The 27508-nt window shown below is 45.1% G+C and overlaps 1 protein-coding gene across 4 annotated transcripts; it reads left to right on the forward strand.

Moving 5' to 3' along the window:
• The first annotated feature begins 447 nt into the window (after window positions 1-447).
• On the forward strand, window positions 448-20322 carry ZFAND4 (zinc finger AN1-type containing 4). Of its 4 annotated transcripts, none has more exons than XM_066600602.1 (10): window positions 448-529; window positions 3921-4206; window positions 6998-7073; window positions 7174-7241; window positions 7950-8136; window positions 10231-10378; window positions 12808-13917; window positions 16241-16295; window positions 17101-17221; window positions 19466-20322. In XM_066600602.1, the coding sequence occupies exons 2-10, from the start codon at window positions 4023-4025 to the stop codon at window positions 19599-19601; spliced, it is 2085 nt and encodes a 694-aa protein (XP_066456699.1). In that variant the 5' UTR covers window positions 448-529; window positions 3921-4022; the 3' UTR covers window positions 19602-20322. The 4 variants fall into 4 exon arrangements, with proteins under 4 accessions (XP_066456699.1, XP_066456698.1, XP_066456700.1 ...); XM_066600601.1 differs by lacking the exon at window positions 448-529 and adding an exon at window positions 553-738; XM_066600603.1 differs by lacking the exon at window positions 448-529 and adding an exon at window positions 553-738 and having other exon boundaries at window positions 17104-17221.
• Window positions 20323-27508: the final 7186 nt, after the last annotated feature.

The following is a 27508-nucleotide window of genomic DNA, read 5'->3' on the forward strand; positions in this document are numbered from 1 at the left end:
ACAGCCTGATCTCCTCGTACGGTACATTACACAAATAGCACTGCTACATTTACACTACCACCCGATCTCCATGTACATCACACACAGCTCTGCTGCTCTCTATGAGGTGACTCCACGCTGCTCCTTCAGCCTCCTACAAGACCAGCCTGACAAGCACATGACAGTGACGTCACAAAGGTCCTTCACTCACTGCGTTCTGTCATCTCCGTGCATTGTTACTGACCCCGACCACATGACCCGGCGGCAGCCTATGGCTTCCCAGCAGGAGGAGTCATGTGATCTCCGTTGTTAAGGACAGGGGTTAACGTCCGGGTAGCTCCGTAACAACAACAAGCACCAGAGACCCCGCCCCTTACTCCCCTCCCCGCGGCCGCCTCCCTCCACTGTCTGCATGGCCACGCCCACTCATCTGATTGGCCGCCGCTCCGCTCCGGCGCCGCCGTTGTTCAGGCCTCGTACTTAATGGGCCGACTGTCTGTCACTCATCCTGACGTCACAAAGGAGAGGCGTGGCTTGGAGGCGAATTCGGGTTAGTCGCTGGGAAGGTGCTGGAGGGAGGTCTGGGTGGTCGCAGCTGGGAGCCGGGGGGCATGTGCGGGGGCTCTCACCCGGGATAGCCTACTGGTGGGGAAGGGGCAGCGGGGCTGGTCACCCGGCGGACCCCGCTGGGCAGTGCCAAGTGTGACCTTATATGGTGACCCCACCGATGAGCGAGCCGCAGAGCCCCGAGAGGAGGAGGTAGGTCACGGCATTCGGGAGGAGTGAAGTGTCAACTCTTGTGGCGGGGCTGAACCGTGAACAGAGCCGATGGCAGGAGGGGACCTGGTGGTCGGACAATGGGGGATCCTCGGAGCTGGCCACGGACCTCTGCTCCCTCCCCCTCATCAATGGTCCCTGACCTCGGCCCCCTTCCCCCAATCGGTGGCCCCCTGCGCTCCTGTATTGGGCCCCTGGGGGGCGGGCAGCTTTAGCAGCTCTCAGACTTAGTTGGCCATTCTGTCATATTTCATGCCAAGAGTAATTCCCCATGTATTATTAACCCCTTAGTGACTGCAATCCGCCTCACTACTGACCTTGCTGATGGGGTTAACCTGCACATCCTGGGTGGCTTGGCTGACTACTGACAGCCCGGCTCCTGCTCTAACCGCCAGAGGATGAGAAACCTCCGATCTGGGCAGTTTAACCCCTTACATGCCACAATCCACAGCTGATTATAGGTGGAGGGGCTTGTCTGTCACCCATTAGCCCCTGTAGGGCGATTGCAAGGTACCAATGTACCCATGTAAATGGACCTGTAACTCTGCCTATTAGACCCGGTCTCCTGCAGAGTGTTATAGGCTGCTGTCATAGGCCAATAGAATGCACTGCATAAGTAATGCAGTGTACTATTCTATCTATTGGATTAACGTATCTTCACGTTGCATTCAGGGACTAAAACAAAATGGCGACAAAAAGTCCAATAAAGCTTAATTTTAAGAGAGAATCCATAAAAAAACCACTTTTTCCCACATAATTTCTTTTAAATGGATAAGATACAAAAGAAAAAAAGCCCCACCTAATGGGTATTACCGCGTACGTAACGCCACGGACAATAAAAATATCTTACCTATCGCACACGGCGAATGCCATAAAAGTAATTATTTAAAAGGAACACCAGAATTGCTATTTTCTTTTGTTCCCCTAAAAACAGAATCTAAGTAAATCCAGAGGTCACACGCACCTCCAAAAACTACAATTCTTCCTGGAAAAAAACAAGTCGTCACAGAACGCCGTTGTTGCCAATATAACAATGTTATCCATCTTGGAATGTGGCAACGCACAGTTAGAAAAGAGCTCAAAAGCACAAAGTGAGTCCTGTCATAAACATAAGCCACAACCTAGAAGTGAGCAGAGACCGTATGGCTGAAGCTTAGGTGACGGTGTTGTCACATGTATCAGGAGAGGGGAGTGTAATTGAATTTTCCGTCACATGCATTAAGAAAGCCTCATACTTGGTTTACAGACTGTGCTATATTTCTGTTTCTAGTAGTGGGAGGGCCAGCACTGATCAGCTGGTCTATCGCAGGAAAGCACACAAGCTCAGCTCCCTCTTCCTCTCTCCTCTTTTAGAGGCTGTGTAGCATAACCACGCCCACTCAATACTACACAGCTGTCTCTCCTGTCTCATAGTAGTTGCTGTCCAAATGTAATTGGAAGGACAGCAGCACTCGCCTTCTTAACCCTTACTGGGGTATTGAATGCACGCCCCGCTAGGACTGGATTCACATCCAAATATTATCCCAGGAAAAAGCAGCAGTGCAGGATGGCAAAGTCTGGTGCAAAAAAATAGTATTATGACCTCGAGATGTATCTGTATTCCTCAAATATCGTAAAAAGTAGCGACGTTTCGGCTACCACTGTAGCCTTTGTCAAGCTCGGAGTGAATTACACACTGATTACATAGATATGTCTGCTATGTGGATCAGTGCAGTAGTTTGGGAGAAACCTGCATTTTATTAATAGCAGCCAGACACAGAAGTAGTCCTACATATTAATGAACTGCAAGCTAGCCCCGCCCACCCATCAGCCAATGATTGACAGATCTCTCTTTACGCAGTAATAGGCAGACCTCTGCCAATCCGTAACTGGAGGGCATAGCTAGCCTGCAGCTCATGAATATTGTGGACTACTTCTTGTAGTCCCCCATGTATGTACTGATAAAATGCAAGTTTCTCCAAAACTATTGCACAGATCCACACAGCGGCCCTATCCCTGCAATCGTTGTGACAGGGACTACCTTATGGTGCTCTCAGAGAGGGGCGCAAAAAGATGGCAGTCTCTTTAAGCCAAACTAACCAACAATGAACTAGAAGAGGACCCTGCCCATAAGAGCTTACAGTCTAAACATGTAGTCTGGTTATAGGAGATGCCCCTTGTCCATTATAGAGAACAGCAGTGAAAATCCAACCCCCACTAATACCATGTATATTATAACCCGAGTGCAGCGGTTATCGGCGCCGCTGCTCCATTATTATAGGAGCATCGTGGATCCTTACTGATCCTATAACTAGAATGGATCCACCAGGTTTCTATATTCTGGCTTCCAAAAAGCAGTGGAAACCGACATGAAAAAGCTAGCCTCCCGCTCTTTACTAGTTGGGTCCCAGAAGATCCTGTGACTCACGGCTCGCCCCTACGGGCGTATTTGCCATTCCTATTACGTCTGTATTTTATATGGACAGCATAGACTTGCATTGGGCATGTAAACATGTTGTTCACGTGTATCTTCTAAGTATGAAGAACTAGCAGTATATCCGATTCTTCGTATTACAGATCAGAATCACCCCTCATGTCTACGGGAGCGTTAAAATCTACACAATACACGCGGATTCACTGCGTATTTATGAAGAAGGCAGGAGACATCCATTGGTCCTTCTTGCGTCAGCGCAAACATGAAGGCAGCCTGAGAGAGTTGCAAGTCTCAGGGAAACTGTTTTATAGGAGATGTACTCAATGTGGCCAGCAGGTGGCAGCGTGACTCTATTACAAATATGGCACTTGGTTGACGTGTGGGTTGGCTTCAGTCTGACAGATCTGTTAGTGGTGTGAAGTATAGCGGACCCAACTGGTTCCTGTAATGGGGGTCATCAGGGTTCCATATTTTTCTTTACTGTCCAGACTAATGTACCTTGCTATACTATTCGGCGCGGCTAACTGGTCGTACGCAGCTTCTGTTAGGTCACCCAGTTCTAGAATCGCTATATAGCCCCTTCCGGTCTGCGTTGGGTACTTGCCTTCTGCATGCTTCATGCTTTCTTGCTCCTTCTACCTACTTCTCCCATCGGAATAGCTGCAGGCATGGAGTATACGTAGTGGTGATCACGGACTCGTTGAAGATGGATCACTTTGTCTCTAACCATCTTCCTCTTATGTGTCTGCAGGTTGCCATATTTAATCATGGAGGCCGCTCGTCTCACGCTCGTCTGCCACCTGGAGGTTTCCTCGTTTTAATTCTTCTTCTCACTAATTTTATATCCTATGCAATGTCCAACAAGAAGGAGCCTCCTTTTTTTAACGAAGATAACCTTGGATCCTTCCATTACAAACTACCTTTTTATGAGACCATGGAGCTCTTCATCGAAACGCTTACAGGGACTTGCTTTGAACTTCGCGTCTCGCCATTTGAAACAATTGTCTGCGTAAAAGCTAAAATTCAGAGGCTCGAAGGTAATTGTTCTTGGCCTATGGCATTCGCATTCCAGTTTACGTTAGTAGAACGGTTCCTGCATGACCAAGGACGGCGCAGGAACCAGGCAGGCTTCAGAGTGAGGGACCTTATACGGGGCGAGCGGTTGGGTACAGATCCCCGATGGGCCATCCTAACAATTATCTGTCCTATGCTTTTACATAGGAATGATCATCAATGATGGAGGGAGGGGTCGGGGATCGTTTTGGCCTGCCTCTATTCACAGTCCGCAGGGATTTGTACGCAGGCATAAGTGATCGACTGCCTGTTTACACAAGCCGAAGTGTCATCCATTCTTTTTTTTTTTTTTCCCCTTTGCATGCATAAACTGAACGATGAATGAGAAGCTAACAAATTCTTGTTCGTCATGCAGTCGGGGTGTGCCTTTACCTTGAAGCGTTCAGATGCCTGCTGGATCGTGGGAATCTGAAAGATTTATTGGCCTGTGTAAAAGGGCCCTGAAGGTGAATCTGAACGATTCAGGGTAAAGGCACGCCCCGACTGAACGATGAATAAAAAAACTGAACAATGCATCAGCTTGTGTAAACGAGCGGTATAACTTATGGGCGACTTCCTGCATACTGTGATTGGAGATGGGTGAACCAGAATAATCCCCAGCCGCTCCACCTCCATTCGTTATCTGGTAGATTGCTATGAGCAGATCTAACCCTTCCTAGACCTTTGAATATGTCCTTATACAAGCCATGTGCCCACCCCTTCTCCGCCCAGTTTCTATCCCCTCTAGGTGGCGGTCCTGTTGACAAGATGCCTGTGTATGAAGGGATATGTTATCCTCATGCCTCCCCTGTTGAAACACAGCTTGTGCCTGCAGGTACTGGGTATATTAGGAGCAAGTGTACTTCAGTAGAGGAGGCATAATGACTTGCTGGTTACAGCCCCTCTGTATGCAGCCATCTTGTATACAAGAGCACAGTCCAGAGGAGGTAGGGGGCATGTTTTGGGTGAAATCATTAATTTTCATCAGCTTTAGTTTGTCTATGGCCACTTTTAGATATTCACAACCGATCATTCGGATGGGTCAATAATTTCCCATCAGTCATTGGGGTGCTGGAAGTAGGACTCTCAATCATCAGTTGCACTTGAGTGAGCTCTGTGGTCTCTCCCTTTGTCTGTGATGTCATCTTTATCGGTCACATGGCCTTCTTCAGCTCGGTCCTGGGATTGAACTGCAATACCAGGCACTGCCACTACTCAATATACGGCACTGTGCCTCGTTATATAATGGGCCACAGTGCTCGGCTGAGTGTTGCATCTCTGGTGCCCTACACAGTGAGCTGGTGTCAGAGGCCCGCGATGATCTACTATTGGTGATGGCTGATCCCAGCAGAAAGATGGGATCTGCAAACAGCAGTGTAATGTCTGTGGGCAACTTCATCTTCTTTCGAACCTGATGTGACCGTTCTTTCTGCCTTTGGTTTTTCGCAGGTAATGGTTTTAGTGAATGACCTAGAATACCTGATGGTTATGGATTAGCCGTCTGTCCAATCCAATCGCTTTCTTAGTCAAAAAATACCAGCAGGACGCTTTTTTTTTTTTTTTTAACTTGGCTCTGTGCCAGTCCTCCAAACAAAGAGCCCAGAAGACCTTTGGATGCCCATAGGGATGTCCTACACAATGGCCTATATGGAGGGCTACTGGAATCCTTGATATTAAAGTCCATTTCTTGGCAGGCTCTGAATGGGATTTAGTCCTCAACAGCTGAGCAATCTTGGGAGACGTATAGCCTGTGGCCATGCTAACTCTTGCCTGCACTTGTTAGATGATGGAGGTCATTGGGATTGTGGCTCTGCCAGTGGGTTGGGTGCCGACTACACATCCCCGGTGCTGTAAGACTTGTCTGAGCTTCGCCTATAGTTGGACATAATACCTGGGAACTACTCATTGCTGGTCTGTCTCGTTGGTCATCCAAGCTGTCTCCACCTCGCTGCTCATGTGTTCTCACGGGTGTAATTAGTGTCTTGTCACTAGCGGAGGTGGTGTCAACAGTCCTTCCAGTAAGTCGCTCTTCTCCCCTGCTGAGCTCCAACAAGGGATAAACCTTCCCTTTAGAAATGACATTTGCAAAAGATCGCTCTAGCCAACGACTAATGGCCCTTAGACAAGCGTGGCGCTGTGTCTACGAGGGGGGATAAAATAGTCATTCACTTTCATAAAAATTATGTATTTTTATTTTATTTTTTTGGTTGTGGAGATTTTTTTTCTCTACTATTGTTACTATGCAGGGTATAGTTTTAGAATATCTTCTTGCCTTCTTATAATAAAGTTTTCTTTTACATTGGATTGGACTTCTTATTTTCTCTACATGGTGATAATGGCTGCCATGCTCTGTTAACAGCATTCAGAGATGGGCTTTATAGACAGTCCTCTAGTCTATAGTTTCCTGACTTCCATAGGAGAATATTGTGGGTGTTATCTGTGCAGGGAGTAGGAGCGGGTGAGCTGTGATCCTCCCCTATCATGAATGTGTTATCTATATGTAGGAAGCATGCTTCACTATAATCCTGCCTGTGATGATATAGAGATGACGGCTGAGAAGTTCTCCCTACAGAACAGGAAGTGTGACTACTAATAGGCCTAGTGGTCAGTGGGAGAACTGCAGGATATTGGAATATATATATATTTTTTTTTTTTTTTAATTAAAGGGTTATATTAAATACGTGATGTAGCTTAGATTCCAGTACTGTTATGAGTTAACACTGTAATATTATGTAACTCTCATTACATCCATGTTGTCTTCTCATATAATTTCAGGCATTCCCATTGCGCAGCAGCATCTAATTTGGAATAACAAGGAACTAGAGGACGAGTTTTGTCTGAATGACTATAAGTAAGTGTTTTGTAATGTGGTTTGGGATCTTTGTGTTCTTTAGACTATTTCACCATCCGTAATTTTGTATCTTTCCTATTTTTCCTTCTTTTCACCCCAGTATCTCTGAAGGTTGTACTCTGAAGTTGGTGTTGGCTATGAGAGGCGGTCCAATTAACACTCGGAGAGGTATGTGCTGCGGAGGTGTAGTTAAAGGCTCATGGGCCCTGATGTAGAGGGTCAGCCTCACCACCACCATCGCCCTATCCTTCCCCACTGCTCTTCATGGTTTTCAGCAGAGATCTGCTCAACACTTTCTACTGCCTCGCTGGTTAGCAGGTCCTTCCATGTTACTGTGCATATAGATGGGCCTGTCAATCAGCATCTGGAGGGAGATGGATGTGGGAATTTGCATATATGAATATTAATGAGCTGTATTAGGAAAGTCTGCAGTCCAGCCCTGTGTCAGTGATCGTTTTAGCGATAATTGATGCATGTAAATGGGCCTTTAGATGCAACAATTATCACTTAAAAGATGTTTTTTGAGAGCTAATCGTGTGCATTTACAGCGCAAGGTGATCGCTCAAACATTGAACAAACACCTTGCGCTCTGAGCAGGGATGCAGAAGACAAGCGGGGCCGCTTGTCTTCCTCATCCAGCTGTTGTGTCATCGGGGACACCATATACAGACGGACAGGTGCTTCCCTGTACAATGCCTAGAGCATCTCCTTTGTAATACACCCGTTGTCACCAGTCTGACGGGCGCGGCACAGTTTAGCTGGTCTCACTTGCAGCAGCTCAGGGTGTCGGGACCATGTCAAGTCAACAGGACCATTAAACTTGTGGTTTCGTATTTAGTGTGATTTATTACTGTTTTACCCTCTTGTTGTGTTTAGTGCCACTGGATGACCAAGTCAGGGAGATGGCGGAGTACATGGACCCCATGCGAGATGATGTATGGGAAAAGACCCCCGCAAATAAGCAGGTTACATTTTTGGTATACCGGGAAGGAGATCAACTGAATTTCTTCCGAGTAGTGGACAGAGGGGATGGTACCCTGACGCCATTATCGGAATCTCTCAGGTAAATGTCACTTTATTTTCTCTGTACAGGACGCAGCTCAGGTTTTTAAGGGATCTTCTGTCACCATCTTCTCCTCTCTGAGAGCAATAGTGACACACGATGATTACAGTGATGGATCTGTTTGTCTGTGCAGTAGTTTGGGAGAAACCTGCGTTTTATTGGTAGCAGTCAGACGCAAGACTACAGGAAGTAGTCCTTAATATTCATGAGCTGTAAGCTAGTCTCGCCCACGCTGCCCTCAGTCTCCTACTGCCCTCTGCCTATTACTGTGCATAGTGAGACAGCTGCCATTCAGTGGTTGGGGCTAGCTAAAGCTCATGAATATCAGACTACTTCCTGTAGTCTTTTGTGTTTGGCTGCTACTAATAAAATGCAAGTTTCTCCCAAACTACTGCACGGATGCATGAAGCAGACATATCCCTGTAATGGGTGTGAGTGTCACTACCTTGTGCTGGTCACAGAAAGGACTGCAAAATGATAGTGACAGATTTCCTTCAATGCTAGGGCTACGCTGCTATGTGACCTGCTGCAGTCGTAGCCAAATACATGAAGCATCTTGATGATATGGCACTACATCTGTGCCTCATTTTCACATGGAGTCCAGGAGACTAGAACAACTTGGATGCTTTAATTAGATCCCAAATGTGCTGTGTATGTAATACTGCCTGGATAGGAAACCTATGGACCGATTACTGCAAGGATCTACGTAGGTATATCTATGTCTCGTGTTGTAATGAATGCTACCTGTGGACATCAGGCAGCACAGTTTCCTCATATTCCTGGTATACCAATCATCTCACAATTTTTTTTTTTTTTGTGCATTCTTACTAGAGATGAGCGAACGTACTCGTAATGAGTACTTACGCACCCGAGTACCGCCATTTTCGAGTACTTCAGTACTCGGGCGTAAAGATTCGGGGGGCGGGGAGAGGCGCGGCGGTGCGGGGGGGAGCAGCGGGGAACAGGGGGGAGCCCTCTCTCTCTCCCTCTTCCCCCCTCCCCCCACTCCCCACTGCTGCCCCCCGAATCTTTACGCGCGAGTACTGCTGTACTCGAAAATGGCGGTACTCGGGTGCGTAAGTACTCGTAACGAGTACGTTCGCTCATCTCTAATTGTTACCATTACAAGAAGTTAGTTTCCTCTGTGTTCGTGTCCCTCCAACACAATTCTGTCCTGGGAGGGGGGGGTTTGCAAAGGGGTATATTACCTGTATTTGGTCTCTCTGTTATCTAAGCTACTGGTCCCAGATTTTGCACAACCAAGGTGACAGCTGCACTTTTTTATTTCACTAATACAAACTGCGCCATTCTGACTGGCCAGTGCTGATCACATGAGCAGCACTGGCCAATCAAAGAGCAAATATAGTGCTTTGGTTAACACTATCAATGCACTATGGCGTAGGTAGTCTATAGCTTGCATCTGTCATTGTGGATGTCCCTACATGGGAACCAAAACCGGCAAATTGGACAATGGCAAAGAATAATTACAGGTAGTATGACCTTCCCTCCTTCCCGACCCTTCTGGTCCTGGGGCAAAATTTTGTCCCGAAAGCAGAGGGTTGCTTTAAGCTAGAAAACTGCGTGATCTGCAAAAACGGACAATCATCTATATCATAGCAGTAGTTCATATGAAACCTTCTGCATGTCTTCAGTGTGTTCTGCTTTACTTTGTTGCCCTTTTCTATGACTGTGTTCTTTACCTGTTTTTCTCTATCAACTTTTTTATAAGTTTCTGCAGCATAAACTGAGAAGGGAGATGTATTCAGTGGCTGGCAATCATGTCTGCCACTTACCTCTGTAAGTAGGTGCCCGTGTCTGGCATCACTCAAAGCAATTAATCTACTGCAAAAAGTGCCATTTGCAGGTAGATGGTGAAAAAACACGGTAGGAGTTGCAGTTTGCAGGTACTTGGTCATGGACCCCTAATACACTTTAACTTGCAGGCAAACGTTCATGAATTGCAATAATTGACAAATGAGTCCACTTGATCTGCCAGCGTCCAGAAACGTTCACTACATCAGGCTGAAGCCAACTGATGTATTAGTTCTGCTTCTTCCTCTTAACCTGTACGCGATCTGTTTGTCTTCTCTGTAGTGGCGGGTCGGTGTATAACTTGTACGCGGAGGAGGATGACGACCTTGAGGCTTCTCCATCTGGCCAACAGATTATAGAAAATTCCATTACTATGAACAAAATGAAGCTGTTGAAATCAAAGATGGAGAACATGAATCTCAATAAAAAGGTCTTTAAAATAAACGCTTTCTCTTAACTAATACAACTGTTTCCTTAACCCCTTAGTGACCACACCTTTTTTTCTTTTTTTTTTTTTTTTTTTTTTCTTCTCCCCCTTATCTCTTCCATCCTTTTTGAAGAAAATTTTTTTTAAATCGTAACTTCTTTATTTATCCATCGCCGTCGCTGTATGAGGGCTTGTTTTTTGTGGTTCGAGTTGTATTTTTCAATGGTGCTTTTCAATGTACCATATAATGTACTGAAAAACGGTAAAATTCTAAGTGGAGAGAAGTGGAAAATGATATTCCATCTCTCAGTGCGTATTGTTTCTACGCCGCACAAACTGCAAAGAAAATGACAAAACTTTATTCTATGGGTCGGTACGATTACTACGATACAACACTTGTAAAGTGTTGTTGTTGTTTTTTTTGTTTGTGGTTTTTTTGTTTTTTTTTCTGACGTTCGTTGTTTTGGGGGGTTTTTTTCGGACGAAGTTGACCATGCGGAGTAAATAATGCAATAATTTGGTAGATTGGATTTTCAGACGCAGCGATGCCAAATATGTATCTGTTTTTTTTTGTGTTGTAAATATAGCAAAAGGGTTCTTCAAATAATTAACAAAACTTTTTATTCTTTTTGCATTTTCTTTTAGTCCCCAGTGGGGACCACAACTAGCGATGCTTTGATTTCTCCTGCAGTATGATGTAATGCTATAGCATTACATCATACTGCTTTCTTACAGGCAGTCTATCAAGCCACCTCACGGGGATGGCTTGATAGGCATTCTGCCATGACAGCCCTTTAGGAAAGGACCCCGGCTGCCGTGACACCCACACGGCTCTCCCGATCTCATCAGATTTAGCAGCATTCAAAGGGTTAACAGCTCTGTTCGACGCACGGCTTGTCGGGGCTGTTGCCCGCGGGTGTCAGCTGTAAGAAACAGCTGACACCCATGATGTGTGGAGGGAGATAGCAGAGCGATCTCTCTCCATACACGTCCTGCAACGGCAGGACGTAAAAGCATAATAGGGTGGTGGTGTATATCGGGCAGGTTTCAAGACTTGACTCGCCTTGTTCCTGATTTTGGTTAAGGGTTTGTTTACACCAAATGATTTATCGTTTGACGAAGCCAATGTTTGCTCAGGCAGATACATCATTGGCTCGTTGAAATGAGATAATCGTTCAGTCTTTCATATTCGCTGTATAAGTGAGAACGGCTGAGCGATCAGGATTTAAATCGAATGATTGGTGAACGAGCCAACAATTTTATTTCTGCATAAAATGAATGAAAAGCAAATTATTTGCTAGCGGTCTGCGTTTACACTGAACGATTCTTAGTTCATTTGAACTATTTTAAATGATTATCGTTCCGCGTAAAGGGGCCTTAATGTAATGTCCAAGTATAAGTGGTTGTATCAGAATATCGCTATGTGTTTGAACCATTGATATCCCCTTGTGTATAAGATGGCTTGACAAGCACCTGATAGTTGGGACAAGGCTTGCCACTCCATTGATTTCACACAGGAGCGATGGCCATTCATTGACTAGAGTGGAGTGTGCCAGAGAGCTCTTCCAGCCGCCTCCCTCCATTCATTGTGAAGAGGCAGTTGTTCAAAGATGACAGACTGCCTGTTTACTCTGAGTGAGAACTCGTTCACTAGTGGCTTTGTTTCAGTAAGTGACTACTGAGCGATTAGTCGTTCGGTACGCCGTTGGTTCCTTTGTTTACATGGACAACTATCGCTGAAAATCGCTAGTTTGGACGAATTTTATTTTTCTTCTCCTGTGTAAAGCCATCCATGGATATATACGAGATGTGTGAAAGTATCCAACCCTTTTATTCATAAAGTCTTTGTATTTAGATACAACAATCTTGCACTAATCTCCAAAGTCGTCGCCTTGGGCAGCCACATGCTTCTGCCACTGTCGGAAGCAGTGCTGAAACGCCTATTTTGAGATGGCGCGTAGCTGGTCCGTCGCATTCTGCATGAGGTCTTCTCTGGAATTAAATCTGATTCCATTTGGGGGTATTTTCAGCACAGGAAGGCAGAAGCCAGATGGAGCCGTCGGGAGAGTAGGGAGCCTGACTCTCCACTGATGTGCGCCCATCTTTGAAGCAGTTGAACTACTCCTCTATCGGTGTGGTGCCCATTGCTGCATTCCCAAAGCCCTTTTGTATCTTCCAGATTGTTTCCACTTGGGAATCGCCAAGCTTTACAAAAAAAAAATGCAGTAGCGTTCGGTTTTTTGGTTTTTTTTTTTTGACAAAAAAAAAAAAATCAGGTGGCGCTCACGTATACTTCCTCACTCATCAGCTATTTTAAGGATATATGTGTATTTATTATACTCTGGTTTAGTTTGGGGCATAATATATCAGATTTGATTTATATATCTTGATGTGTATACGCTGTTGACTCCCCTCAATTACTTTTTGTTTAGCCGAAGAAGTCTTCTAAGTTGAAACCACGGCCTCCTAACGCTCCACGGTCTACTAGTGGCTCAATGGCTTCCACCCGTCACAGACTTCTTAGAGTTCTCCCTCACATTGGACAATCTTGCCTACCTCCCGGGAGCCCATATGTCTCCGAGTCTTCCCACAATGCACTTTCTACCCTAACTGCTGCTACTAGGACAATACCTTCTATCACTAGTGACTTTCTCAAAGAGGAGGAGACCTGGGAAAGCTCAGCATTAATTCCATCACTCACTAGTATTAATTTACCTCCCAAGGTTTCACGGGTAGAACTTGAAAATGCGAGTCATTCGACAAATACACTCCTCTCCCCTGTTACACCTTTACCCAAGAAAGACTTGCTGATGAAAGACAGTGACCACATCTCTCATCAGAACCTAAACCTTTTTGCTTCTGAAGATACAGCTAGATCAATATCTGAGTCCTTCTCATTGTTAGCCGAGGCCGGACCTTCCGAGCCATACGGAGAACTGTGCAGCTTAAGAAAAACCACATCGGAGTTTGAGTTGACGGAAGGAAGCAAAGAGGCCTCGCCGGAGACTCATCAGTCAGCGCTCGCCAAGTCCTTGAACTCTGATTTGATGGAGACCTCTCTTATCAATGCTGCTGAACTTAGTCCACCAAGAAGCAAGTTTCTGTCACCCATCCACTTTTCTTCGCAGTTGAACGATGCCACCTTCTCTAAGGCACATCAGCCTAAATGTTTTGACTTGGGAAGCCTGAGGTCTCCTGCGTCACATAGTCATTTCCATTCCCTGCAGCTCCGAAACATGGCTGATCCTACTTTTTCTAGGACTACTAGATTCAGAGGGGTGAAGGTGGAATCTCCAGGGAAGCGATCAGATGTGATTTCTAAAATGGAGGCCAGAGACATGACTGAGTTGGTTAATAAAGCATCTAAAGAGCCCATGGGGTCACTTAATAATCTGGGGTTTTTTGCTTCGCTGGCTCGAAGCGCAAGTAGGGACAATTTAAGCAACTCCAGCAATCCTGGAAGACTACGAAGTCTTGTTGCTCCACCAGCCATACTCCAGGAAGAGAAAATCTCTCTACATGACCGTCTGAACATCTTAAGTGTAAGTATCCACAAGCTGAAATTTAACGGGTTCTTCACTCTTTCTGCTTCCAGTATGATTGACAAAAAGATATCAGGGCAGATTTATTAATATGGTCTAAAATCTAGATTTTTAGCCAAATCTGTGGCTCAATGTGGTGCTTTAGGTGCAACTTTATGCCATCTGTTGGTTGGCTAAAGCAGCTTTTACACTGAATGATATGGATTCCCACAATCGGCAAGAATCTGAATGCTCATCATTCAGTGTAAATGTATGTACCAACTGAATGACTAACAAGTCATTCCCTTCTCATTCATCATTCAATTCCATGCATGCAAAAAAATGGACTGCCTTATCGTTCCGTGTAAACAGGCAGTCGGTCACTTATGAACGACTGCCTGCTTACTGTGAATGGAGACTGGTGGGCTGGAACAATCTTGGCACGCTCCGCCTCCTTTCAGTCAGCAATGCTTTTTCTTGTGTAAAAGCACAGGAACTATTATCGCTGGGACAACATGTGCGACATCTGTTGCCCGGCAGATCGTCCCATGTAAAAGGGCCTTAAGGATGCTTTTACGCGGGACGAAGATAATCTTTCAAATGACTGAAAGATTTAGCGATCTCTTTGCATGAAGTGTTAATAGCCATTAACCCTTTAGGCCCTCTTAGATGCAAATAAAGATGATAAACGGGTTGTTTGCAGAGCCCAGTGTGTGTTTAAACACACCCCCAGCAGTGCAAACAGCTGCTGACACATTCCATTGCTTTCCTGGCAGCTTCCAGCTGATTACAGTAGCCTTGAGAAGAACAATGCAAACACTCAGCGGGCAGAACGTCCCGCAGTCTTTTGAAAGATGAGTGAAATGCACAATGCCTGCGTTTACATGTAACGATTATTGCTCATTTTCATGTAAAAGAGCCTTTTAAACTTTTTATGCTAATTGAGCCAGAAGTCTGGTGCATTTAGTTTAGTAAGTCTTCCCCATGGACAATGCCCTCAAAACTTATGTAAGTACAGACATGCACTGAAACCAGAGTTCAGCTTAAAATCACATGGGCACATTTCCTACTAGAATGAGAAACTGGGATCTGAGTAACCTCGAATGCGGAGTGGTTATCGGTGCTAGACTAGCCAGGGCCAGTATGTCAAAAATTGCCAACCTTTTTTATTTTTCTTTTTGTGCAACATTGAGTATGCAAAGAACATTGTAATCTGCTGGTAATCCAGCAGAAGGAGATCTTGTGATCATAAACCACTGGAAGAAGGGGTAGGAGGATGTTAATAATTGCTCTGATGAACACGCAGTGCACCTTCAAGCAAACTGTAGCCAAATACAACACGGGTGGTCCATGTTACGTGTCTGAATGCATACGTTCCTTGGCATCAATGGGATATAACAGTAGACTGGCTCAAGTGCCATTGTTGTCTAAGGGCACTTCACATTGTCGGCAGAACGCTGCAATTTTGAATGCCATGATTTTACTTTCGTTTTTGGCCTCTGGTTCCTGTGGCCGACGGCGTTTTAGTGTACCAGGTGCGTTAAATGCTGAAAAAAAAAGTAGACGGCGCTCGAAAATGCAGCATCATGATTAAACGCATGTCTACGAGGCAAATGTGCAAGGAGTTTGAGCGTTTAGCTGCGGCGTTCAAAACGCAGCGGTAATCGCGGTAAGACTCAGAGTGGCCTAAGAGAAACAAAAGGCTAGGTCTCCAGTGGCAAAAAGAGTGTAAAGACTGGATCCCTGAGCAATGGAAAGACATAGCCTAGTCAGAGTTATTCACGTCTCTGTTGCCCCATGCTGAGGGAAGAGTCAGAATTTGGCACAAGCAGTAAGAATCAATGACCCCTGCCTGTCGGGTGACAACAGTTCAGGCTGGTGGAGTAATGGTGTGGTGGATTGATCTCTTGATGCACCCTGGGTGCTCTGATACCTGTGGATGGAGGTCCAGTACTTCACTACTAGATGGGTTTCTAATAAAGCTGCCAATCAGTGTACCTATGTAAAGGAAGCTGCAACTCGTAGAGAACTTTTAAGGGGGTTTCTTGGAGTAAAAATATGTGGGTGAAATCCAGAAAAATAAAATATTTAGGAAAAAAAATGGGAGAGAACTGCTGAACTCTTAAATGTCTCTCCAGACCAGGACCTCTAGTCCCATGCTGGAAACTCTGCAGTTCATGGATCACGTGACAACTGCAGCCAATCGCTGGCCTCAGCGGTCACGTGTATGAACAGCACCTCACTGCTAACTGGGCATCGGCACAGGGCCACTACCCTCCCTCCATCTACATGTAGTTGAGTAGCAATGCCTTCTTTACATGTGAGCTGTTCAACTTTTTTTCAGACACCTCATGGACTTGGACAGAGTGTGATCAATACAAGCTGTGTAAAAGGCACAGGTAAAAACTACTTAGAGTTGTCAGTTTTTTTTGTGTTTCCTTAAATCTCTACTCCCTATGTGTGTATACTCGGCTCTCCTGGATTCCAAGCGGTGTCCCGCACCACAGCTCCAGGTTTTCCCTATGACTGTGTGCATGTAGCAGCAGCCTGTGTATGGAGGCTGCTGCAGCCAATCAGACCTTGGTTTTCAAGCACTGAGGTTTATAATTGGCTGCAGCAGCCTGACGTCTCAAACGCAGATGTGGCACAGAACAGAGCTGTGGTGCTGGAAAAAGAGGAAAATCTAGTTAACTGATGTTTGAAAAAAAAAAAAACATAACTAGCCCCGTGTATTTGTTAGTATTACCTTGTTTAGTTAGTCTTTTCTGTCTGAAAGTTCCTGGCGTTCTCCTCTTCAGGTAGATTATGTGAGGGGGAATGGGTCAAAACGCTTACCAGTTGTTGATGACTAGCGGTTCCTGTCACACTGTTATAATGGAGGTATTGTTCAGCCTTCCTGACTGTATACTTATGCTTTTTAGCTTACTTAGGAGAATATAGAGGGTAATGGTATCACTCTGTCCTCCTAGCAGGCAGAGATGGTACAGGCTCTAACTGGTCATGTGATACTGTGGCAATACATCATGGGAATGCTATCACAGCATGTAGGAATAGAAAGCAGGGGGAAATGGAAATGGAGTATCAGACAGGTGAGGGGCGCAGAGGTGGGAAAACCTTTCTAGAGTGGCCTTTTAAAGAAACCTGTGGATAAAGCAGCACTGGTAGCGGTATTGTAAAAATGTTGTTCCTGTCTCCCCTCCACAGTAGAAGCCACACATCTCTTTCCTCCTGTGAAGTCTGCTGTTCGGAGTAAGAAGAAGACAGCAACAAAGCACTGCTTCCTCTGCGGGAAGAAAACTGGCTTGGCAACTAGCTATGAATGCAGGTAACTGTATAGACTGCAACTCATGTCTGCTAGGAATAACAACACCAACCGGGCACACGGTAAAACTGGGTCATCGTACACACAGGGCTGTTTACAACGGCCTTGATTTTATTATTCCCACCCTTTCATTGCCAACTGCAAAAAAAAAAAATTAAATAAAAAAATTCTATATACATCTACTATTTCCAGTCACTCCCCCTGCTGTTTAAACTGAATTAGTGAACGAGCCAACGATAATTTTTGTCTGCATAAAATGAACGACAATTGAAAAGGGATTCTCATTTGGCAATCAGACTAAACAAATTTATCATTCCCTTTTGGCCTCATGCCCATGGGCATAATTGAATTGCGGAATCCCAGTGGTTCTCCTGCGCGGCTGATCCACAGTTCAATATGCCCATAGACTATCATTAGGCATCCGCAGGTATTTAAATACCTGCGGGTGTCATAATTTTTATTTATTTATTTTTTTTTCCCAGTGTGCAGATCACACACGCAGGAAAAAAATGCAGCATGCTCCATTTTCTGCAGTTTTCCTGCATAGATGGCTTCCATTGAAGTCAATAGAAGCCATCCAGATCTGCAGCATATCCGCAGCTGACACCGCGGACGTACAATGGACTGCAGGAAAGCAAGAGTTGGGGAGGGGGGAAAAATACAAGAAGGCACGGCACCTGCTTCCCAAGCGCAACCGCTGTGCAGAAGAAAAAAGATCCGGCTGCGACGGAGGAGAGCGTCAGGACAGGTTAGTATAATGTTTTGGGGTTTTTTTGGGCCTCTTGTCTGCGGGCCGGATGGAATTTGCCTGTGGACATGAGGCCCTTTGCTTGTTTGAACGATTTATTTTTTTAAATGATGATCGTTCCGTCTAAAAGCAGCCATACTCCTGTACAACGGTAGATAACCCCAGGGGAGGGGTAATGCTGACCCTTTTTATGCCTCCCCTCACGCAGGCGCTTTTTACCGCTATTGGCACAGCATTTTCAGCGCCACGTTATAACGTTCCCATTGTTTACAATGGAGCTTCCCAGACAGCAGTTCTATCACGGTGGTCTTCATGGCTGTGATCTTTCAAGCGGAGTCAGTTCTAGTCTTGACATTTAGCGCACCTCAATGCTAAACTCCACGGAAGGCCGCAGGGAGCTGTGGCCAAAGGTAAAATCTTGGCGCTTTGCCGAATGCCTGCGTGAGGGAGGCCTTACTCATGTTATCAATCCCCTCTATCTGAGATGATCCTTCGCCATCTAATCTCCTCTCTGTACATAATTAGCCTGTCAGAAGTAGATGTGTAATAGAATGTATCGCGCCCATTGATTTCAGTGGGAGCAGAGCCCTCATTGCACTTCCAGCTCTGGCCAACGATTACTGTCTGGCCCTGCTACACCAACAGCGCGTCACACATTCAGCTGATCAGTGGGGATCCCAAGCAGCAGACTTACCATTGATGACCTATCCTCAGTTGATTAAAGCCTGGAATACTTTGAAAAGGGTTGCCCAGTTGTAACCTACTGATGGCCTGTCCTCAGGATAGGCCATCAGTAGTAGATCAGCAGGCGTCCGCTGCCTAGGATCTCTGCCAATTGTTTGTTGGGCGAATGTGCTAGTAAACTGAGCTGTTTTCTGCAGGAAGCAGAAAGCTCTGTTCTACCTGCTGTGGCCAGGCGTGGTATTACTGACATTGAAGTGAATGGGCCTGTAATACCAAGCAAGGCCACTAAAGTGAGAACAGAGCCACCTGCTTCCTGTAGAACTGGCTCAGTGCATGAGCAAACTAATTTGATCTGCAGGGATACCGAGCAGTAGACCTCTGTCAATCTAGTACTGGTGGCCTATTCTAAGGATAGACCATCAATAGTTTACAACTGGACAACTCTTTTTGCATTTAAAAAAAAAACACCAAGGTTCGCCTTTTCTGCTTGGCTATTTCATACTTGATACAGGAGCAGGCTTATCAATGTTTCAGATGTCAAACTGAAGTGAAACCTGATCTAAGGTCAGTCCCTCCACATGCTTCAAAATGTTTTAACTGTTACCCCAGAGGAGCAAATATCAAAAATGGATATGAAAGACGAATGTAATCTGCTGTGAGACTTGACAAGAAGTGTTCAGTTTCCCTGCAGCACCCCCACAGGGACAATAAAGCATTACAGGCTTGTGACCTATATTTGCGATTGCTTCCTATGTAGGTTTAACTTCATTCTGTACATAACTTTAGATATATATGTGTATATTTGTGTCTCCTAGGTGCGGGAACAATTTTTGTGCCACTCACCGTTATGCAGAAACTCACAGCTGTACCTATGACTACAAAACGGCGGGTAGGAGGTATCTGCAAGAATCCAACCCAGTCATAACTGCGCCAAAACTCCCTAAGATCTAACTCGCGCTGTATATTCCTCCACACCTGGAAGAGTGTGGGGGTTTTGGTTTTCTAATCATACATTTTATTTTTTGCCTATTTCTCCAAGCTAAACCTTTGCCAAGTTCCGAGCACTCATTCCAACTTATTTAATAATGTGAAAAGTTGTGAAAAAGAAAATTCTCACATTGACGTCTCTTTTCTTCACGATTTGTTAGGTTTTTAGATTGGCAAAAACTGCTGTTTCACTAAACAAATCTTACAGAAGATGCACTTTACTGAAGAATCTCTACTGTATAACTGGGGGAATGATGGAAGGAATCATGTATTCTACTGTTTGTTTTTGTCTGTTTTTTATTCTTGTCTGGTTTTTGTATGGTTAAATTATTTCTTCAATATGCAAATGGGAATGAATCGGGTCCCATCAGGAAGCCTTTACCAAACACGAGCTTTGGGGAAAGGCCTCCTGGCCGCGTCTTCACTGGATCCGATCCTGTACGGAGCTCGACTCCAGCCTGTGGATGCAGCCTCAATCGGCTTGTATCGGTCGGTTTAACTTGGCATTCAATATATGTAATGCCAGCCACGCATTTTTGGGTTTGCAATCAAGTGTTTCATGTTACAAGGTTTCCAAATTAGGCATTTTTATTCTTTTTTGTAATTGTTACTTTTTAAACTTCAGGGTTTTTCCTTCTAAAAATGCAGATTGCTGTCATAAAAATAATAAATATTTGTCTTTTAATTGGCTTGTGTCACTTGTTTTCCTGGCGGCAGCTGTGTTCAGTCCTACACCTTACCCGCTCATCGTGAAGTATTAGAGTAGCCTAGAAGAGAAGGTTCTAGTTACATGAACCTACTTCTGGGATAGTTTATATCCGTTGTTGGAGCCATTCAGAGAACTGGAACATGAAGCAGAATTGAACCGAGGTTTATGTTACGGGGAGAGACAACCAACTTTGTCACCATAACCAAAATTCCTATGACAGCGGTGAATGGGCTACTTGGAAACTTTCACGTGGGACAGAATTGTTCCGCAGTACAATGCCACCACAAAGTTTACAACTTTAGGGCTTATTCAGACGTGCATATATTGGCCGGGTTTTCACTCTCATCCTGCCTCCTCCCCCTGCAGAAAGGGACAGCGTAAATCGACAGTGTGAAAACCCGGGCAAAATACGCACGTCTGAATAAGCCCTTAAAGCTAGCTTCATACGGGGGGGGGGCTAGTTGCTAAGCCAGCTACACGGTTTCCCCCTGCCCACTGATACTGCAGACTCGGCGTATATGGGCCAGGGCTGACTGAACAGGCATATAAACGTTAGATTTGTGCGCCCATGTGAATAAGCCCTGCTGCTGAGCTACCATGTTATGGACTCCAGACACCTGATAGTGGAAGTTAATCTGTGGCCACCAATATACTTTTGTGTAGGGCAACTACAGCTTTACATTTACAGATTATGACTACTACAGTATGAACAACCACAAGCTCAGCAGGATGTTGGTGCATGTTAGGTTTCTGGTAAAGTAAGGTTGTATTCACACAGCTGAGAGCTGGTTGTGTGCTTGAGATTCTCAGTCGCAATTCGCAGACTTGCACAAGAACAGGACACGCAATACCTTTTTAAAAACCTTAGGCCATCACCGATGCAGTGATAGAGGGGTTGTCTTATTCATAATGTGTTTGTTTTGTTTGTTTTTTTTTGTTTTTTTTGTTTTTTTTTTTTATGGCATCGTTTTTGGGTACATATAATATAATTGCATCTTGTATTACATTTTTAGGGGAGTTGGAGGGAAAAAAAATTCAGCCATTTTAGTTTTTGGGTTTTTTTTAGATTGTGTGCAAAATAAATCATGTAATAACCTTTTCTCTGGATTGGCGCGTATCCGGTGCTACCAAGTTTATATATAATAAAAAGCTTACATCGCAGTGCACGAACTTGTTCACACGAATGCTCAAAGCGTGTGAACAAGGATTTCACGGTCGCCAGTGCAAAGGAGCCCTAAGGGCTTGTCTTTTGCAAATAAACTCTAGACTTCATTTATCCAATTTTGGGGAAAATATAACATTCTAACTGCTTTTTATTCTTTTTTTTTTCTAGAGGCAAGATTAACAAAATCTGCAATTCTGGTTTGAGGATTTTCTTCGTGTGTAGCAAACTAGTTTTTATTGGTACCACTTTTGGGTACATATAATATATTGTGAACAGTATAAATAATATGATACATATACATCTTTTTTCCCTGCGGTACAATTATGATACCAGAAGTTTGGGGGTTGTTTTTTTTTTTTTTTGCATCGCTGCATTCAAAGACCCATGGCTCTGTCTTAATTTTTTATTTTTTTTTTCAAAAAAAAGACAGAGCCATGGGTCTTTGAATGCAGCGATGCAAAAAAAAAAAGAGGGTTTGCTTTTTGCATGACAAGCTGCAGGTTTTATTGCACTATAGTAGTGTGTGTGTGTGTGTGTGGCTCTTTTATCACTTTATTTCATATTTAGCAAGACAAAATAGGCATTGTGGCTGTTATGTGTTTTTGTTTTTTGTGTGTTTTTTTTTTTTTTTTTTTTTTAACCTTTGTCTCTGTAAAGGACTTGAACCAAAAAAAAAAATCTGAGTGCTAGGTTAATGCATTGCAGTACTTTTGTATTGCAATGCATTATCTCTTCCAATAGCGATCATAGGCCATGGCAAACCCAATCACTGTTGTCTAGTTGCCATGGCAACCCATCCGCACTCCATGACTCCATGACTACATAGCAGCATGTACATTCTATGCTCATGCATAGAAAGGTTATATGCTGTGATCAAGTAAGCCAGTTTAAGGCCTTATGCACACGGCCGTGACGGGCCTCCGCAACCGGAATACCGCATGACACTGCCGGTGCAGTACAGCGCATGACGCGATGGCGATGTCACATGACCCGCCGGCAACGTCATGACGCCGGTGGTCGCGGCGCGTATTCACGCCATACTTCCGCTGTGCTACAGTGGAAGTATAGCATGATGGGCGGCTTCCATTGACTACAATGGAAGCTGTCCGTGTGTATACCCGCAGTAAATAGGACATGCCACGGGTAATTTAATGCTGCGGAATTCTGTAGCATGTACATTGAGTTATTAGGTTCAATAGAACCTAATAGCTGCAGTCAAATGCCACGGAAATCCAGCCATGTGCATTAGGCCTAAAGGGCTTATCCAGGACTTTCTTCGACTAGAAGAGATGCTGAAGAAAACTGACAGGAACCGGGGAGAACATGGGCTGGGGCCAGACAGCGGTTCTAGGTAATGTATGTGTTTTTAGTTTGTACTTGCAACTCTGTAGCACCACAAAATTGTGGTATTGCCATGAGAAAACAGTGATATCACCGCGACTCTCTCGCAATGATATTGTGTCGCCTGTGTGACGTGTTCCTAGACCGGGTTTCCAGCTGTAGGCAGCAAACAAACTTTCTTGTAACTAAAAAGTGCATACACAAGTGTTTGGATGTGCGAGTCAGGAGTGGCGTTCATATGTCTATAACAGACTAATATCATACAAATTCACTGTTTAATAGGCCAGTGATTAATGAATCATAACTATCTTCTATCAGCCTCTCCCTCCAGTGTCTTATTCCAAACACTCTTAGGACTGGTGACTGTTTTGCACACTAAGTAAACCTGGAATTACCACCCTTTCTTTGTGGTATTGAGTGCCTTAGGCCTCCTTCACACAGGTGACACCACAGCGGTGGGAGAAAATCACAGCGATATTGCATCGTTGGTCTGTGCAATATCACTGCATTTTCTCGCAGCTACACTGCGATTTTTCTGGCACTGCAAAGTCGTGTGTGTGTGTGTATATTTAGACATGAGCGAGCGTCTACGCTAAGGCAAACTACTCGAGCAAGTAGTGCCTTATTCGAGTACCTGCCCGCTTGTCTCTAAAGATTTGGGGAGAGCGGGGAGGAACAGGGGCAAGATCTACCCCCCGCGGCTCCCTGCTGACTCCCGCAACTCACCACTCTCCCCTGCCGGCACCCGAAAGTGCTGTCCGACTCCTGCGCTGCATCTTTTTCCCAGTTCCTTGCACTGATCGTCATCTCTTCTGTCCATTAATTGAAAAATCCCTGGCTTCTGGAAGCGCTGCCTCTGACCGGCTGAGTGCTGTGATGCTTAACCAATGAGAGGCAGCATTCAATGAACCAATAACAGCCAAGCAATAATTGAATTTTTGCACATGCGCCCTTAGCTACGCTCCTCATACTGGGTAGTATTCATAGGATCCTATTAAGCAGATATCTGTTTGCCAGGGATAGGCCTTCCTCAGATGACCGGGTCGGATCCCGCTGCAAGAATTCTCACAGCGGGATGCGAGCCAGGCCCCTGCAGTGACCACTGCGGCTCGCGCCACTCTAATATGTGCCGGCTACCACACACCCAGCCAGCACATGCGCAGAGCAGAGCTGGCGCATCACTAGTTTTATTTTAGTGCGAGGCTCACAAAGAAATAGGACATGCCGCGATTTGTTTACCGTGCAAGTCTTCATGCGGTCAAATCGCAGCTGTCTGCATAGGATTGCATTATCTAATGTAATCCTATGGCAGCGGGCACGGGCGGAAATTCTGCAGGAAATCCCGCCGTGGAATTTCTGCCCATGTGCAGGGGGCCTTTGGCTGGTACACCTATCAGAACAACTCAAAGCCACACAAAAATGGAAGTCAATGGCAGATGTCTGCTTCCCTTTTGACAGCAGTTAACTTGATTTTTAAGCACCTCTAAATAATCGGTATGGCTGAAAATGGCCTGATTATATACTTTTGGCCACGTAGTACTAGATTCATCTGCTGCTTAAACCCCTTGTGAGATCGCGTTCAGTGTTCATGCAAACTAGTCCCCACTAGCTGTGCGCATACAGCATTAGAGCCGTTGATTGATATTGATATGTAATAAAGTCATGTGACTTCTGGAATTGACATCACAATGGACGACACATGACCTTGTTTAAATTCAGCTTAACAGGGATGTGTAACAGTTTTAATGAAGTGCTATTTTTTAATGTTTTTTTTGCTTAAGCAAAGTCTATGTACTCCTGGAAACTCCTTTTAATTTAGTGACAATGTAATACACTGAGCGGCAGTACAAGCACAGTGCTTAATTGTCTATAAATACTATAATTTTCGGCTTGATGCTCCAAGTATCTACTTCACAACACTCTGCTCTCACAGTAAATTGCAGTGTTTTAAATGCATATTGCTTGCATTACCCTGTGAGATATAGATCATTGCCTTGTCAGGTACCAATTGCAGGGCGCTGGAAGCTCTTGCATAGTGTGACTAAATCTAGAATGTCATTTTTGGATCGGGAGATAATGGACCGAGTGATTGACAGATAATAATTGGCTTCCTGTGTGATCGGAAATGTGTGCGCTACTGTGCTCTTCAGCATCACAAAGATATACACAAATTGGGTATCAAGTACATGTTATTTACTATACTCCAACCTGAATACGCACCAATGCAGGGAAGCCTACAGTAACCCTGCACTCACCACACATTACATACCCCACTGGCAGGGACCTCTCGGGCGTTGCTATGATGTGACGAAAATATCAGAATACAGTGTGCACACCCTAAAAAAAGTACCTAGAAGTTGTCAGATCAAATTAAACCTTTTCTGTGTGATTGCATCGTTGATATAAGTAAGTGATTACATATCAGAGGAAAAGGAGTTATTGCGGAAAACTAATCCCTTGTAGGGAGGCTCTAGTAACCTGTTGTGCTGCCTCTAGCTTGGATACAAGATGTGATAGAGGGGGCATGGTGGCTCTAGTACCCTGTTGTACCACCTCTAGCTTGGATACAAGATGTGATACGGACGGGCATGGAGGCTCCAGTACCCTGTTGTATTGCCTTAAGCTTGGATATAAGATGTTACGGAAAGGCATGGATGCTCCAGTACCCTGTCGTATCGCCTCTAGCTTGTATACAAGATGTGATACGGAGGGGAGGGACGGGGGGGAGGGGGCCATGAAGGCTCTAGTACCCTGTTCCACCTCCAGCTTGTATACAAGATGTGATACAGGTGGGCATGGAGGCTCTAGTACCCTGTTGGGCAGCCTCTAGCTTGGATGCAAGATTCGATACGGGAGGGCATGGAGGTTCTAGTTCCCTGTTGTATCGCCTCTAGCTTGAATACAAGGTGTTATATGGGTGGGCATGGAGGCTCTACTACATGTTGTTCCACCTCTACCTTGTATACAAGATATGATACAGGCGGGCACAGAGGCTCTAGTAGCCTACTGTACCGCTTCTAGCTTGTATATAAGATGTGATACAGGTGGGCACGGAGGCTCTAGTACCCTGTTGGGCTGCCTTTAGCTTGGATACAAGATGTGATACGGGTAAGCATGGAGGCTCTAGTACCATTGGGCCGCCTGTAGCTTGGATACAAGATGTGATAGGGGCGAGCATGAAGGCTCTTGTACCCTGCTGTATTGCCTCTAGCTTGGATATGGAGAAAGCGTGATTGTTCTCAGTAAGGGAAACCAAGTAATCTTGTAGATATGATACCTTTTAATGGCTAACAAAAATACATGATGTTAATGTGAGCTTTCAGACCTTACAGGGTCCTTCATCAAAACAAAATAGTAACCTAGTATGTTAGGCTAAATGAAGACAATGTCCATCTAGTTCAGCCTGTTTTAACCCCTAGTTAATCCAAAGGAAGGCAAAAAACCCCAAGAAGCAGAAGCCAATTAGCCCATTTGGGGGAAAATTCCTTTCCAACTCCGTAATAGCAATCAGAATAATTCCTGGATCAGCCTTTGATAGTTCCTACCTGACTGTAAGAGCCGGAGCTACAAACCCGCTGGCCACCTAATGCCTTGGATATAAAATGGATATGGGTGAACATGGAGACATACAGGTTCTGTAAGGTATCTGTAGCATCCGAGGAGCAGGCTCTCAGCCGAGAAGACAACAGGGTAGAGGATTAACCTTGTCACTGGTGGCTCTACTGTTCCCTGAAGATAGCCGAGTAAGAACCCACCCTCGTTACTTCTGGGAAGACCAACAATTAGTAACTGAGGTTACCTGAAGTCCTCTTTGTCACTTGTGACATCAACGTTCCATCTTCTGCGGCAGATCTCCAGATTGAATAAAGTAGTCCACACACAGAGAGTATTTTCTGAACGAGAACCGGGAATGTTCAGTCCTATCCGTTTACTTCAACTCTTCAAACAGTAACAATGAACAGTTCTTACATACGATTACATAGTTTTGAAGTAGTGAGGATTCCTGAGCCATTATGCATCCACAGTCCTAGTTATCTGTAGGCTTTTCCTCTCAGTTAAACACTCTAACTACAAACCCTCACTTTTTCTCGCACACTTGTGTACTAGAGGGTACTAGAGCTTGCCTTTCTCTCTTTCTCCAGTTACATGTGGTTCTTGTGCTGTACTCCTACGTGGTGCCATCATATCAGGGCTTTCACTCTCTTTAAGTTTTTCGGTTATATGGAGGGTTCCTGGAATGGCTGGGCTCTGGCACGGGCGGCAGACCATTGCTCTGCTTCCTCTATCTCTTCCCAACCTCTCTTCCAACTCAACCCACAAAACCACTCTCTGAGATACTCAACTCTCACTGACTAGTGCCCCCTGCACACAGGCAGAAATTCTGCAGCGGGATTTCCCGCAGAATTTCCGCCCGTGCCCGCTGCCATAGGATTGCATTAGATAATGCAATTCTATGCAGACAGCCGTGATTTGACTATGGAAAAACACACGCGGTAAACAAATCGCGGCATGTCCTATTTCTGTGAGAGCCTCGCAGAGGCCCACTCAGAAACGTCACTAGTGATGCGCTGGCTCCACTCTGCGCATGCGTCGGCTGGGCGGCAGCAGGCACTTAGCAGAGCGGGGAGACGCCGGGAGCAGGTGAGTTGCAGTGGT

This window comes from Eleutherodactylus coqui, chromosome 4 (assembly GCF_035609145.1).
Source record: "Eleutherodactylus coqui strain aEleCoq1 chromosome 4, aEleCoq1.hap1, whole genome shotgun sequence".
Classification (NCBI taxonomy): domain Eukaryota; kingdom Metazoa; phylum Chordata; class Amphibia; order Anura; family Eleutherodactylidae; genus Eleutherodactylus; species Eleutherodactylus coqui.

Bases quoted from the DNA above. Each gene is read 5' to 3' on its own strand.
- ZFAND4 (XM_066600602.1), top strand. From the start codon at position 4,023: ATGTCCAACAAGAAGGAGCCTCCTTTTTTTAACGAAGATAACCTTGGA. The intron at 10,379-12,807 runs GTCTTTAAAATA...CTTTTTGTTTAG, and splicing joins ACATGAATCTCAATAAAAAG to CCGAAGAAGTCTTCTAAGTT. The intron at 16,296-17,100 runs GTAAAAACTACT...TCCCCTCCACAG, and splicing joins AAGCTGTGTAAAAGGCACAG to TAGAAGCCACACATCTCTTT.